General features: G+C 40.5%; 1 protein-coding gene across 1 annotated transcript; it reads right to left on the bottom strand.

Annotated features, from left to right (window-relative positions):
• Window positions 1-2,742: 2,742 nt before the first annotated feature.
• Window positions 2,743-11,224, bottom strand: zpld1a (zona pellucida-like domain containing 1a). Its single transcript, XM_034217518.1, has 11 exons — window positions 10,789-11,224; window positions 10,179-10,292; window positions 9,722-9,942; window positions 8,984-9,165; window positions 8,259-8,331; window positions 7,738-7,835; window positions 6,230-6,310; window positions 5,963-6,134; window positions 4,387-4,489; window positions 4,142-4,171; window positions 2,743-3,542 (listed from the first exon to the last, which is right to left on the bottom strand). Exons 1-11 carry the CDS (start codon window positions 10,919-10,921, stop codon window positions 3,367-3,369), a joined length of 1,383 nt encoding a protein of 460 aa, XP_034073409.1. The 5' UTR covers window positions 10,922-11,224; the 3' UTR covers window positions 2,743-3,366.
• Between the last annotated feature and the right edge of the window lie 5,064 nt (window positions 11,225-16,288).

The raw sequence follows: 16,288 nt of genomic DNA, 5'->3' as shown, positions 1-16,288 counted from the left end.
GCACACACACAAGACCGCAATTATGGCAGAAGCAAAACATATATAATTTTCACTCCGAGTGGGAGGATGATTATTTTTGTATCTATTCCAATTCAAAGTCCATCTGTCTCATCTGCAATGCGAGCGTGGCTTTATCGAAGAAGGGTCATTTAGGAGCGGCATTTCAAAACAGTGCACAAACGCTCCCAAAAGGTGAGGGACCTGAAAGGACAGCTAAATGCACAGCAGTCCCTTTTCACCAGGCCCAACAACAAGAGCAAGGCTGCTACCATAGCACCTTATCATGTCAGTCACGTTCTTGCGAAACACATGAAGTCTTTCAAAGACGGTGAAGTTGTGAAAGAAGCATTCCTGGAGGCTGCCGATGCGTAATAAAAATAACAGAAGCATTTCAACAGGTTTTTGATATGATAAAAACTCAAGTTAGATACCGTTATTAATCACCTATGAGTTTGTTTGAACTTATTCATTATAATTATTGTACAAAATGGTATAAGAATGCAAACTTAAATTGATTATAGTCTATTATCAATTCAGGTTAAGAAACTAGTGTTGCTTGCTGGAGAACTGGGTGGGACTTTCGGAAACAGTTCTGAATTGGTTTGAATCCTACTTAAAGGACAGAAACAACTTTGTTTCTATAGGTAAATACACATCTGAGTTGACAAATATGACATGTGGGGTTCCTCAAGGCTCCATCTTGGGGCCTCTTCTCTTTAACATCTACATGCTACCACTGGCTCAGATAATGAAGAACAACAAAATAAGTTACCATAGCTATGCAGATGACACACAAATTTACGTAACAATTTCACCAGGAGACTATGCTCCAATTCAAACACTGAGTAAGTGCATTGAACAAATCAATGACTGGATGTGTCAGAACTTTCTCCAATTAAACAAAGATAAAACTGAGGTAATGGTTTTTGGAGCCAAGTCAGAACGTATAAAAGTTAGCGCTGAGCTTCAGCCTGCAATGTTCAAAACAACAGATAAAGCCAGAAATCTAGGTGTAGTCATGGACTCTGACCTGAGTTTCAACAGTCATATTAAAACAGTTACTAAATCAGCCTACTATCACCTAAAGAATATATCTAGGATTAAAAGACTAATGTCACAGGAGGATTTGGAAAAACTTGTCCATGCTTTTATCTTCAGTAGACTCGACTACTGCAATGGTGTTTTCACAGGTCTCACTAAAAAATCTATTAGGAAGCTGCAGCTGATTCAGAACGCTGCTGCTCGAGTCCTCACTAACACTAAGAAAGTGGATCACATCACTCCTGTTCTGAAGTCTTTACACTGGCTTCCTGTGTGTCAAATAATAGATTTCAAAATACTGCTGCTGGTTTATAAAGCACTGAATGGTTTAGGCCCAAAATACATTTCTGACCTCCTGCTAAATGATGAACCATCCAGATCTCTCAGGTCTTCAGGGACTGGTCAGCTTTCTGTCCCCAGAGTCAGAACTAAACATGGTAAAGCAGCGTTCAGTTATTATGCTCCAAATATCTGGAACAAACTCCCAGAAACCTGCAGGTCCGCTGCAACTCTGACTACTTTTAAATCCAGGCTGAAGACTTTTCTTTTTGTCGCTGCTTTTAATTGAACTATTCATATCTTAAACTGCACTGTAACTTGTATCCATGTATTTTTTCTTTTAATGTTTATTTTATTAGCTTTTCTTTTTAATGACTGATTTTAAATGCCCTTTTCTTAATGTCTTTAATTTTTTGTAAAGCACTTTGAATTGCCTTGTGTTGAAAAGTGCTATATAAATAAACTTGCCTTGCCTTACATAAGAATAGATCATATTTGCTAAGTGTTATTATGGGAGAATAACTATTATTGTACTATTGCCCTATTAGGCCCATATTGAGCAGAGCATATTAAGACCAAAACTCATGTACAATAACTTCCTTACTTGCAATATATAAGCACTAATTAGAGGGTTATTGAGGAAAAACTCTCAACAAATGGCCTTTGTAGAATACGGTCATGTAGAATAAGGCATTAATAAGTGTTTTATAATGACTAATAAAGAGCCAATATACTGCTAATATGCATGTTAATTAACAACTAGTTGATGGTGAATTTGTGTACCTTAATATAAAGTGTTACCCAAATAAGTTAGGAAACCAGGAAACGCTGCCATAAATGTTTCCTCCTACAGTGAGACACCTGTCACTGCTGTTCAGCAGACAGAACTATATGTTGGGAGAGGTGTTTGGGCTCTGAATATTTCCTACTGGGGATTATAAACAATCGTTTCAAACCCTTTTTAGGTAAGAACATATGCATTCATAACTACAGAATAATCCTTAATCAAGACCCAGAGACCATCCTTTTGGATAGTTCAACATGGTGCATGACTGATGTGTTCACATTATTGCAGGAGTCTAGACAATCTACACAGCGATTAATGTGGTGGTTAAGAATTAAAAGTTTGAATCATTGATCATGAGGTTATTTGCTAGGTTAATGCGAAAAGCCTCTGAGCTGGTTGCTGACTCAAACCCTCCAGTCAGGTTTGAGAGGAAATTCATACTGTATGTTCAGAAATATGACAGCGGCAAGTTTTAATGACAAGTCAAATTTAAATGTTTGCAATATGCACAATAGTTCACAATTTGTACATTTCAGGAAAAGATCATTAAAGACACTTAAAAAAACACAGTTTGGGTTATACACAATTACTATGGGTAGATGTACACATGGAACTTAACATCAGTATTGCTGCCACATTGCATAAATTGTTTAGTGTGAGTGAAGTTCATATGTTGGTAAAACAGACCTGTCAATTGATCAATCATAAACCACAGCTTTTATTAGTCTGTCTCCTGGAAATACATCTATTTATATACATGTATTTGATAGTTCACTACATCCAGTTTGGGTTCCTTTTATACAGTTGCCCTCATTCTCTCAAGTTGTATTTTCATTGCATTGTTTACATTGTTCCTCCTCCAAGCAGGAAGTGTGAGTTTTACCAACATACTATGCTCTGTAAAAACGAACTGTGAGCCTGGGATTGGATTATATACCCTGAAATTAAAAGCTGTATAGCTGAGGTAATGATTTAAGTTAGGATTGTCCCTGCTACGTGGGTCTGTATGAGGAATATTAACATGCAGGACACGGTGTAGCCCGCCACATGGTTGAAACACAAAGTAGAACATCAAAGGTCTTGCTTTACTCTACACTAATGCACATTGTACAGACCTGTTAACCCTTCTCTACATCAACATTTAGCTTTTATTCTTCTGTTAAATGACTACATTCACAAACATCATTACACCATGTTGTTTGACCCTGGCTTAGCATTGTCAGTTAGAGGAGTGCCTGCAGTGAGGTGCGTTCAGGTGCTCAGTTGAAGGCCGGGTTGCGGACCCCCGACAGGCTGCTGATCGGAGTGCTTTTGCCTTTGAGGAGGGTGAGGGAGAAGATGAAGAAGCAGACACTAATGGCACCCAGGATGATCACCCCCGAGATGAGAGCACTGGTCACTGTGTTCATCTGAAACACCGGCGCCTTCAGGTGGGCTATAGCAGCACAGACAGAGAAATCATCACACACCTTCCTCATTTCATCTGCACCCCCACACACAAACTACTGTTGATGACGCATAGAGCATTTCCAGTCCAATTCTTTTGATGGCTTGTTTTTCTTGTTCCCAAGAACAATTACCCACAGAGTAATATGACACTGGGATATTTGCAGCTCAGGAATCAAACAGCAAATATAGCTTACTGACATGAGAGTCAAAGAGTCCAGAATATAACAAAGCCATGAGACACTGCATTGAGACCTCCTGGAGGATCAGCACATTTGTAAAAAAACAGAGTATCTATGCTGGTACTACATTAACTACAATCAGAATGTGAGTCTCTCTTAACCTGTCTGAATGCAATCATTTCTCAGCGATTTATGTTTTCATTCTGTGTTATGTAGCAAAATTACTAATCAAAGGGGACCTAGGGTCACACATTACGTGGATCAAACATCACAGGATATTAAGAAATAATAATGTTAAAGGGAATATTAAATGTTCCTTCAACCTAAATGCTTTAACAAGTTTCTCCCTTCCATTTCAATGAAAGGCTATCCCCCCCCCCACAAAGGACAGAATGCTCAGGCTCACCCAGCTGAGAGTTGTTGGTTGGCGTGTCATCTGTGGTAAAAAAGCAAAGAGCATTGAGGGTACATTTCTACTACATTACTCATCAGAATGCTACAGTTGGCAATGGCATGGATAAGTTCTCAACATCAGTCCCAACATTCAATTTCAGAATTTTAAAGCTTAAAGGAATTAAAAGTGCTGAATGCATGGTGTTTCAGGTGGGAGAAACAGCCCCCCTCTGTGCTGTGAGTGTTATCAGAATGTACCACTGCGAGTGATGATCGGCCCCGCAGTCAGGACGGCGTTCCCAGACGCAGCGCTGGATTCCCCCCCCTCAGACACGTCCCTCCTCTTCCTGCTGCCACAGATCTAAGACACATGAGAGGGGAGAGCTGGTACAATGTACTTATACTTTACTTTTGTATTTCCTTTAGTGCTACTTTATACTTCTACTCCACATTTAAAAGAGAAATAATGTAATTTGACTCCACTGCATTTATTTAACTGCTTTAGCTACTTTTAACAAAATGCATCTCTAAAAATTCAACTAGTGGGCTAACTCTTTAGTCACAAAAAAGTTTAAATATTGAAATATTTAACAAAGATTCTACAATAGTAAAATGCTTGTTTGTCTAAAACAGTAAGATGCTTCTTGATGCAACAATGTTATCTAGAAGTGTCACATATATATATATATTTAATTCTTTACAAACATTGATGCCATTTCTCTGCTCCATGAGTCCTAACTTTTTATACTTTAAATACATTTTACTGATAATACTTTTGTACTTTTACTCAAGTAAGAATTTGAAGGCAGGACTTTTACTTGTATTGAAGTATTTTGACCATAATGTTTTGGTACTCAAGTAAAGCTTTTGAATACTTCCACCCCTGGTATTTTTTACATTTCATCTACTTTAGTGTCCGTGCTACTCTGGTCAACATTGTGTAATTTGATACATGATTTTTTAAAAGAAGCAAAAACTGTAGGTGTCTTTTTGACCATAAAAGATTCATATTTAGCGATTAGTAATTGAAATAAAAAGGGTAATGTCTTCTCAGAGGGTAAACAGACTGTTACTGTTCTGCTCTGCCTTTCCACTCACACCCAACAAGCATTTAGGAAGTCTGATCAGAGAATTACCCTGCCACTGAAACTGGAGCCATACCATAGAGATGGTCTGTTCCAATAACATCTGACATGTTTTTTGAATTAGCAGAAAATAGTTTAACATTTTTTGTAAATACATAGTAAATAAATACATGATATCCTGCTGTAAATATCCAGCATGTCAATAAACACCTGGTGACAATAAATATAAGAATATAGAATTGACAGCAAAATGGACCACATTTAATTTACTAGAAGTACTCATACAGAATGAGCCAGTGTTAGATGTATGTACTTTAATATTTGTTTATTATTAATGTACCTACTGTGTAGATGCTTAGGCGGATGCTAATGTTCACAATTTGAGTTGCAGTTGGGTAGTTCATTTATAAAAATGCATCTTATTTTATGAGATAGGAATCTTTTTTTTGTATTTTTACTCTGCCCAATTTTGACCTCAGGGCTCAATTAAATCATTTTGTATTTCTAAATGTAAAATAAGTTTTGTGAAGTAAAAATTTAACTGCAAATGGAAATACCAAGGTCAAGTAGAAGTACTACAAATTTGTACTGGATCAGCGGAACTTGCCATTACTGTTGCTGATGATGTGTGAGGGTGAATGTTTGAGTCAAAGGAAAGGAAAGCGTATGTAATGAGAGGTCTGGACTGAATATGTGTGCTCGGTGTTCTTCTTGTGTGTTTGCAGTGTTAGGTGTCCTGTGGGTCTCACTGGCATGAGCATTGGACAGTCATCAGCCCGACACAGTTTGGTGACACAGTGCAGGAAGACGGTAGACATCTTCTGGTTCTTGTGCTTCACAAAGCGGAATACTTCAAAGGCAAAGCGTCCCATCTGGCTCTTGCCATTTTCAAAGACAGCGGTTTGGGGGTCTTTGTCACAACTGGCTCAGAGAGGGAAAATCAGCACGTTTTATTAGAAAGGAGAGCAACTGAAATATAATAACTGAACAAAATCTGTGTCTTCAAATTGAGTTACCTAAAGAAAAGATCATAGCGGAGGTCATCGTTGGGGTTTCCAGAGGGCGTGGTATAACAGTAGTCCATCAGAACATTCCATCTGTTCCACAGGACAGAGAGGTCATGTGCTGCACTCTCATCACTCCTAAAGTGATCTTTGTGTTTTCAATAGATATCATTTTCTATAATAATTAGCCCTGTTTCCAAAAAATACTTTATATACTACCAATTTGTTTTTGTAGGAAAATACATTTGCTACATGGATTATGTTCCAACATACATTTGGTAACATTTACTGAACACATGAATCATAGGGAGATGGTCAGAGGCTGGGGGCCCGTTGGCAGCACAGTTTACGGCCCCTGGGTCTTCCACTTGGTTTTTAACACTAAAAGCTGTTTTCACAAACGTCTTTTAAAGGGGGGATATTTTCTCCGTGCTTATTTCAATGAACAATATTTGCTTTGCATATTATAGATTATTCATTGACATTATTTCTACTAATTCTGTAAAAATAAAAACATTATTCAAGTGGTGAACCCACCCCCCCCCAATAATACGAACATTCTTCGTTTTGATTATCCCCCCTTCCTCCTCAATCAGAGGCAAGATAACACTGCAGAGACAAACCATGGAGTAATCTGAGCCATTTTCAACACCAGAGGGCAGAGCTGGCTCTCTGATAAAAGGAAACCATTTGCAAAAACAGTTACAGGTGGTTCTAGTCAGAGAGAACCTGGTGGGTTCCCTGCAGAGGTCGGTCACAATCACAATGCTCTTTCTGACTTTCACATAGTAATTACATTAGCTGATGTAAGCAGGTCAAGGATACCTGGAAACACATTCATAAACCAGTCCAAATGAAATGTGTTAAGGTGCTCAGATACCGCTGTACTGTGCTTTATATCCGCTTCACTCACACATTTGTGAAATTCTTTCTTTTTTTTAAGTAAACAACGATTAGCAGTGTTTGATACCATGTGATTTTGATGCTGTTTCGCTGTATTTGTGAGTATTTGAGGGACTTTAAAATCATGAGAAAAGTTAGAACAAAGTAAGTCAGATTCAAACCCAGACTTTCCCATCCCTGCACTCTGTTTATCATTAAGAAGCATCGTGCCATAAAACACAAACGTTCTGTGCAGGTGAACAAAAGGACACACAAAGCACAGCCTAATCCCTCCTGAGTCCCATGGGAATGTTCAGGCTGATTTCAAAGCTTCTTCTCATGTGTCTCTTATTACGAGTCAGGCAGCATTTTTCATTAAAACGTTATTCCTTTTCAAGAGTTGCGACTCCTTTTCCATAAACCTGGTAATTAGGTGAAGTTCTACCAGAAATACCCTCAGCCTATGTATCATCTACATTTAGCTCAGAGGTGCCAAATGTGTAATCACAGCCCTGAGTGTGTCACAGTCAGAATAGATGTGGTTTCCTTACAACTAACTTACTTATCACATGTTCAGACAATTTGGCTGAAAACCAACAACAGCAGAACATCATTATTCAACCTGAATGACTGCATACCTTCGATCCAGGTTAGCGGCTTTGACAGCTGCGAACACACGCGTCTTCAGGGTGAGTCCAGCCATGGGGATGGACAGCTGCTGGATGTACGATGAGTCCTGGAGACAAACACAAGAAACTTCAGCATGTTTCTCACACACCCTCACTCTGTCTTCCTGTTGGGAGTAAAGTGTTTCATTGCACTACTCATCACAAATCTGTCTGGTTTACATACAATCCCATTCACCAGTGTAACATTGACAAGTGGTTCCAGAGTAATGTTTGTGTTGAGGGTATGTTCAATATAATCTACTCCATTTACAGTATACAAGGTCCAATTAGGGCTGCATGCAATGGTATCCTCTCCATCTTGAACATGGATCATCATTCTCAGAAATTGTTAGTGAAGATGTAAAAGGGGCAGACTCATTTAACATAGCTGCAGAGTTTGGTACGCTGTTTGATGCATGCTTGATGTTTGGCTAACCTAACCCCCTGTGCAGAATAACAACAGATGTTCAGACAGAGTGATGTGAACGTACATTGTATAGTAGTAGATTCAACGTGCTGATGAAAGTACCGTTGCTTTCCTTCACTGAGATTGCAGCTGCTGACCTGCAATGAAGATAAAATATCAAGGCTGCCAAAAACATTTTGAAACGGGATTCCAATATTTCACAATGACCTGATGTGGAAATCTCTTTGTAATCACAAAATGTGTTTGTAAGGATGGATGATATTTAACTTTCTAAATGTTACAGAATGAAATAATGAGGAACAGCCTTGATGAAATGCCAAGAAGCCAAACCTGAACATATGTCTGTGACTTTGCTTCTGTCTGCTACTGTGACCAAAAGTCAAATCTTCAGTTCAGACCTTGTTATAAATATCTTCTCTGGTATCATTCATTTTAAACATAAATACATTTGTCTCGGAATGCATTATTATTATTATTATTATTATTATTATTATTATTATTATTATTATTATTATTATTATTATTATTATTATTATTATTATTATTATTATTAAGCAGAATATTGTGCATCGTATAAAATATTATCCATCGTGGTTAACAACAGAAATTCAGTACTAAAATGATAAACTGCATTAATTAGATATTAGATATATACATATGGGAGGTTTTTATTTCCCTTTGTTCACCCGGTTTGTATAATAGTTCAAATTTGACATCACAAGTGGCACAGTCAGAAATGTCCAAACAGAGGTCCCACTGAGCACTTTGAAAACAAAAGCAGAGACTCACGAGGCCAGCTGTGTGTTGTTCACCAGGTATTCCAGTGGGTAACTGCAGCTGAACTTGTACAGCAGCCCTGGCAGGTAGCTGATGATGGTGGGGGGGTCCGGAGTGTCGATGTACCCTGATATGTTCCCAATCTGCACCAGTGACAGGTTGCCATAAGCGTTGGGTCCTTGAGCTGTGGAGACCTGCAGCAAACCACATCAGTGGTGAAACTCCTGGCAGTATGGCAGTGAGCAGGCTGATGCTGCACTAATCCACCCGTCTATCCCCCTTTATCTGAGCACGGACCCTCCAGAAACTCAGTCAATCCTCCTAACACTAGAGGCCCTGTCAGGATCCAGCAGCAGCGTCTCTACACAGATAAGCAGTGCTCGACTCTATTCCCATGCAGGATAAAAACGACTTGTCAACATGGAGCTTGTTACTGTGCCACACAGCTGGTTGTAATAAAACACTGACACACTGCTGGGAGGCTTTTCACACCGTTTTTGAAGTTATACACTTCAGTGTGTTTGTTCTGCTGTTAGCAATTCAATGTTATAAAGATAATTGTCGAGTCAGAGAAGAATATGAATCATTCATGTTGTTTTTAACTGGGTGTGGCTAAATACAGCACTAACCTTACATACCCCATTAACATATGACATTTTTTCAAAGCTATTGGTATTATAATATTTCTGTAAGGTACACAAAGCGACACACAGGGTGCAGTGTCAGTGGTGCTGACAGTAACACTCTTACCACCAGGGAGTTTCCACAGGACTCCAGCGTGGCCAGACTGATACTAAAGATCACTACAGTGGGGAAGGTGTTGTTGTTGATGAAACCGCGGCAGTGGGCATCTCCATGGCGACCATTGAGGGCCAGGTCAGAGTCAGTGTAGCCAGAAAAGAGGACGGGGCAGAAGTTGATCTTGAGAGTGATGGTCTGCACCCCACAGTACACACTGATATCCCTCTCAGCTGCAAGACACACACGTGATGAAATCAAAATGAGTGCAGTTCTAGAATAACGGTCCAGTACCAACATGTTACATTTTGTTTAAATGACAAATGAGGAATTGGTATAATGTGGTGGAAAATGTCATCATCTCCTCTTGGGACTTTGAAGCAGGTTTGAAGTCAACTTTCTTTTTAAAGAGACATTGACATGTGAATTCCATTCAGTAAATGAAACATACAAATGTGTTGCTCCTCACCGGGGAAGCGGCTGTGAAAGTTGGCATCACAGTTATATCCATTGAATTGAGCTCCAGCTGATAAAGCTTTACTGAACAGTAAAAGAATCAAAAATATATGTTCCATTTCAGCACCTGGAACAGAGAAAGAATGTGCACTGAGAAATCCGTCACTTCAGAAAACAAAACAAAAAAAGTGAAATGTATCCAATGGTTCATTATTTTTCTCCAAGTGTGCTTGAAGGAGGAGAATATTTCCCCACAAGATTCGAGTTATTTCACAGCAGTTTGACTCCAGAGGAACATACTTCATATGCTTGTCAACCAAATAAAAAGTAAACAAATGTTACATGGAATTATTTATAAAAGCTGCAAAGTTCTTAAAACGATGCTGGATAATTACTGATGTCATATCATCAGGTGCGATGGTTTATCACTGAGTGCACATTTCATGGTCCTGTGAAAACCTCCTCTCACAGAATTATTGTCAGTCCCACATACAGGGTTTCAGTCCTGATGAAAAAGCTAAATTAAAGAAGTAATTTCACCAAGTTAGCAGGTACTGACCTAGCTCTGACAGTACACATGTAAAAAGGCAGACCATTGCTCTACGAGAAGTAGGACCACTCACCCTGGTTCCTGGAAGCAAGCGAGTCAGCGGTTCTCCATAAGCTTGGGACAGACGATGGAATGGTCCGCACAGCATCCCTACCCACAACTAGAACAGGACTCGAGAGCAGGGGGGGAAAAGGGATCCTACACATAAGAGATTCATTATTTGAACATGTCAACAAAAAAGGGCTGTCCAAAGTAACATGGGAAAGTCCATCAAATTTGAATGTGTTATACAAATCCTTTCACGTCTGCAGAAACATGAGCAGGTTTTGAAGTTTCCCACTCATATCCTTTCGGCCCAATCTGGCTGTGTCACTGCTCACAAATGGTTTGACGCCGCATGAGGTCCAGAAGCGGTGGGGGGGGAGAATTATCTTTTCATCGCTCCAGTGGCCCTGGCCTGCTGACTGAGCCGTTCCTTTCTCCCCTGGCCGGCCGGGAAGTGCAGAGCCCATCACGCTGGCCTTTGGCCCCTGGAATCCACACTTTTCATGCTTTGTGTTCAGCGGTCCTCCGTCAGCACAGCAGCAGGCAGTCTGTTGGTGGGGCTGCGGGCTGCTGCCGGCCTCCTACCTGATCCGCAAACTTTGATATCTGGTCACAGGACTCTTGCCACATAAAGAGAGCAAAGAAAAAGAAAGCAAAGTTCATGGAGTTTGAAGGGATTAGCTGGTCCTCGCTGTCCCATCTTCCATATGTACAGCAGTATATGTGACGGCTGGTGCAGTGTGAACCCCGCAGAGCACACTGGGATCCTGTGAATGTGGAATATGAGATGGAGATTTTGGGCAAACCTCTCACTTTAGGTCCAATGGAAAACAAAAGAGGCAATGTTTTTTTGTCTTCTTCAGACTGCATGAAAATCCGCCCTTGTTTATTTTTCCTCTCCACAGAGGTCTGCCACCACCAAGATTATCGCACACCAGCTTCAAAAGTAACATGTTGCATCGACAATCTGTCCTTAAATCTGCTCTTACAACATCTATACTTCAAACAACTTAGGTTGGGTTGGGTTGCATATTCATAAATTGATATGAGCTAATATGATCAGGTGCTATCTGCTCTTACCTTATTATTCTCAACTGATTTAGAGTATCTTTAGCCTTCATCTTTGGTGTTTCCTTTAAGGTTTCGGCAGTCTTCTTGCACACTGGACCGTAGTGACTGAGGATCCAGACACTCAGTCCTTCAATGCTGACATTTTCACTCCGAGGGCTGTTTAGGAAAGGGAGCACTGAGTTGGCAACTTCCTATTTCTAAGGACGTTGCTAATCCAGATCAATTGTAATTACGAGAATCTTAGCCAAAAACTGGAGAAATGGCTTCACTGCAGACTGATAGCCATCTAGAGTGCTCCAGCTCTTCAATTATCCACAAATAATTTCAGCGCTTTACATGCCTGATAGATAGATATAATTGTATCAGTATGAGAGCATCTTAATCCATAGAGCATGGCAACCATGGAGGCCAGAGGCACTATTTTGGAATTGTTCTTCAATTTACACAAACAGACAGACATTGTCAAACCACAGCTATCAGGTGACAGTCTACCTATGTCTAAATCCTGAGTGCTCTTTAAAAGGTATGTGCACGCATAACTTCCTATTGGACAAATATCATTGCATTCTAAACATGCAACATATACTGTAACCAACACATGTTCACACTTGTTGGAATACAGTTAAAAAAATAAGACTACATTTTTTTTTTTTTAAATGTTGACATTCTTGGCAGGGAAGAGATCCCCCAGGATGTGACTTTAATCTAAAATTGAACAGAATACTCAGTCCTCAATATGTATGAAATGCATGTCTAGGAGCCATAATGCTACTTAGCCCGAGTTCATTATTTGTATTATTATTATTTGTTTACGTCACTTTTATTTGTTTGTTGAGCACTTCCGGTAACTGCACATTGGTGTGATTTGTGCATATCGGTCACCATGTCGAGTGCGGATGACAGAGGGTGAGCTTGTGCTGTCATTTTTTCTGTTGACCGTTTTGTCCATAGTTACTGTGTTTTGATTTTGTTAAATATCGTAAAACTATCTTGCTTCAGTATGGACTTTCTTTTTGGAAACGCGTCACAGTTTATATCCAAGCTTAGCCTCTCTGTCAATGTAATTAGTGCCTGAATACTGAATACATGGCTCTGAAAGTAATCCGAATACAGTTACTCTACGTGTCCTACAGTTACGTATTCAGATTACTTTTAGAATACTTTTGGAATACTTTTCTTTTTCCATAACAGATGGGTATGTTTTGGTGAACAGGAGACACGTATTTTACTGTTTTAATGGCTTATCAAGAACTCAAACACAACATCTTGGTGTCATTCTGGACAGCTCCCTCTCATCTGCACCACAGATAACAAACATCACCCGGACTGCATTCTTCTCCAGACTTTGCCCTGTCTCAATCCAGCACTGAAGTCCTGGTTCATGCATTCCTCACATCCCGTATTGACTATTGTAATACCATGCTCTCAGGCCTTCCCATCAAACTTCAAATCATTAAGAACTCTGCTGCCCGAATCATCACCCGCACCAAGTCCTCTGACCACATCACCCCCATCCTCACCCGTCTGCATTGGCTACCTGTAAAATACCGGATAGACTTCAAAACCCTCCTGCTCACATTCAAAGCCCTCCACAACCTGGCCCCCACCTATCTGGCTGACCTCCACTCCTCCTCTGCTGGTCTGCTAACTGTCTCTACCCCATGCCTAGTCACGATGGGGAATCTGACTTTTAGCTGCTCCCAAACTATGGAACTCTCTCCCCCTTCCCATCCGACAGTCTGACACAATCACCACATCGTCCCTCCTTAAAACCCACCTGTTCAGATCAGTTACTCCCTGTAGTGCTACATGTCTCCTGTTTCCCAACATGTTCCCTGTTACAGTCCTTTTGTACTGTCTTAAACCTTTCCTTAGAATATTTTATGAAATTTAAGGTGTCCTTGGGTGCCTCGATAGGCACCTCTAAATAGAATGAATTATTATTATTAGGGTCTGAGACCCTATTGAAATCGGTCGCGCAGCGACCGATAAACCTGCGAAACACACCCAAAACAGCGAAAACGACCGGCAAAAGCACAGAAAAGGTTCGGAAATCATGACGGCTGATAGGCCGCGTGAGTCCCACTGCAACTCGCATAATTGATATTGTTACGAACACAGGGAAAACGAGGGGCAAAAGCCCATTAAAAGTGGCCTAAATCATGACAGTAGGTAGCCCACAGCGACTACAGTGACGTGTGCTGTAAACTAGCACATTATTGAGATCAGACCGATTGTTTTTTATTATTATTATTATTTTAATAAAGTGCGTGCACTTTTGACCCCCGCAACATATGTGAAAACTCACCAAATGTTGCACGCGCGTCAGAAGTGGTGAAAATGTTGATGTTTAATTGGTTCCGGAACTTTGAGTCAAAAAGTTCGTAGGCCACGCCCACTTCCGTTTTTAACGTAAACTCCCCCCACTTTAACTTTCACGTAAACGAACGAAACTCGCTACGCATATATAGGGTGCGAAGACGAACAAAAAAGCCTCTTGGAGGGGTATAAAATAACGTACAGGAAGTCGGCCATTTTGAATTTGGCGTTTGAAAAACGCGATTTATCACGATGATGTCATAACTCAAACTGACATACTCAGAACGCCACCAAACTTCACATGATGGTTAACACTACGGCCCTGAACAGCTCTAGGTCAAATCTGATGTTACTTAATTTGGCGTTACCACGGCAACGGATCCTTCGCCATAAACTACGGTGTCGCTGTAACTCCAATGGACACGGTCCCATCGTCCCCAAATCTTCACTTTTATAACAGCTCTACATGAAATCTGAGATCTCACCATATGCCGTTTCCATGGCAACACATCCTTCGCCAAAAAATACGATGTTGTTGTAATTCAATGGAAAATCGTCCAAACAGCACCAGACTTCAGACTATCATTAATGGGCCGGCCCTCAACAGCTCTATGTCAATTAGGGGATGTCATCATATGCCGTTGCCATGGCAACAGATCCCTCGCCATGAAACATGGTGTTGTCCTAACTCAATGGAAATTCATCCAAACGGCACCAGACTTCATATGATGGCTACTAGTCCGGCCCTCAACAGCACTATGTCAATTAGGGGCAGTGTTGGGTGTAACGCGTTACAAAAGTAACGGAGTTACAGTAATTTATTACTTTTTTCTATAACGAAGTAATGTAACGCATTACTTATGAAATGTGGGTAATATATTACCCGTTACAATGCTCAGTAACGCAGTTACAACACATTTTAACCCGAAATTAAATGGTGTTTTGTTTTTTAAGAATTTACTAACATAGCGAGACATTCCGACACCAGACAAATTGTGCGGGTAGATTAGTAAACCTGGTGTTTACCCTTCAGGCTTCGCATCGGGATCTTCGGGGCAGTTGAATGTTATGCAACCTCTATTAAAAAAAGAGAACGGAGCGAAAAATACAAACAACAAATTGTGTCAGGTGCGCGTGACCTGCTCCGCTGCGCGTGCATCATTTCCAAAGTGCTTCCACAGCAGTGACACACATCTGTGGATAATCATGTATACACAAATGGTTAAAGCAACCATCACTAAACGCCAGCAACACTGCATCTACTGCAGACAGTAGCAACAGGTCAGATGGGGACATCACGTTACCCTCCGTTGTGGACACTTAACGGCCCCTACACACGGCGGCGCCTGACTCGCCCGAAACTACGCCGCCCCTCTGCGGCCCTTAGGTGCCAGGATACCATGGCAAAACAGAGCCTGCCCAGGTATATCTAAACAAGTACCCGCCTGTACAGTGGGGTTAGGCGGTCATTTTGCAGCTCGTCGTGGTATACAAATAGACAAGGTCTAGAATATTCATGTGAAAATAGTGCCATATTCTGCCATGCCTGTAGAAATGTTGGGTCAAACATAATGCATACAATAGCACAGATGCCTTCACCACGAATGGCTACAAAAAGATCTCATATCCCAAGCTTATCAACGAGCTAATGTTGCAGCTGAAATGTTCTCCAGGTCACAAAGTCAACCTCACATGATGATGTGATACCAGTTTTCAAGCACAGTACATATTCTCTTCCCAGAGTATATGATGGGACCAAAGAGATGTGTAGTACATGGTTTTAATAATACTTTTGCTTTTCAATGTTTGCCATTTCAAACCATGAGCTGGTTCAAATCATATTTGCCTTGATTTACAATATGTTCTCATTTCTTTTATCAGTAGCTTTGAAGCTTTTGTGCTTTTCTTTGCCACAGTCCACTTTGGACTGTATGAAATATTTCAGGATTGCACTTTTAACTCACTTGAAATGTTCTCACTTGCTTGGTTTCAAAACATAACAAAGGCCATAATCTGTTCATTGGGGACCATCAATGCTATTTGTCATTGCTGTTGCCGGCCACTATTGCTCATGTAAACCTGCTACTGCTGCGCCCCCTGTAACCTCAGAGGCACCCTGAGTCATTTTGATCTGGAGC

Source organism: Gymnodraco acuticeps, unplaced genomic scaffold (assembly GCF_902827175.1).
Source record: "Gymnodraco acuticeps unplaced genomic scaffold, fGymAcu1.1, whole genome shotgun sequence".
Lineage (NCBI taxonomy): Eukaryota > Metazoa > Chordata > Actinopteri > Perciformes > Bathydraconidae > Gymnodraco > Gymnodraco acuticeps.
Note: the sequence above shows the minus strand (reverse complement) of the source record. Positions and strands in the feature narration are given on the sequence as shown.

What these genes read in the sequence shown, in the direction of transcription:
- zpld1a (XM_034217518.1), bottom strand. Translation starts at nt 10,921, where the DNA reads ATGTGTAGGATCCCTTTTCCCCCCCTGCTCTCGAGTCCTGTTCTAGTT. An exon ending in CCTGTGGAAACTCCCTGGTG is followed by an intron (nt 9,166 to 9,721) that starts GTAAGAGTGTTA and finishes GGTTTGCTGCAG; the next exon opens with GTCTCCACAGCTCAAGGACC. An exon ending in AACCAACAACTCTCAGCTGG is followed by an intron (nt 3,543 to 4,141) that starts GTGAGCCTGAGC and finishes GTGCTGCTATAG; the next exon opens with CCCACCTGAAGGCGCCGGTG.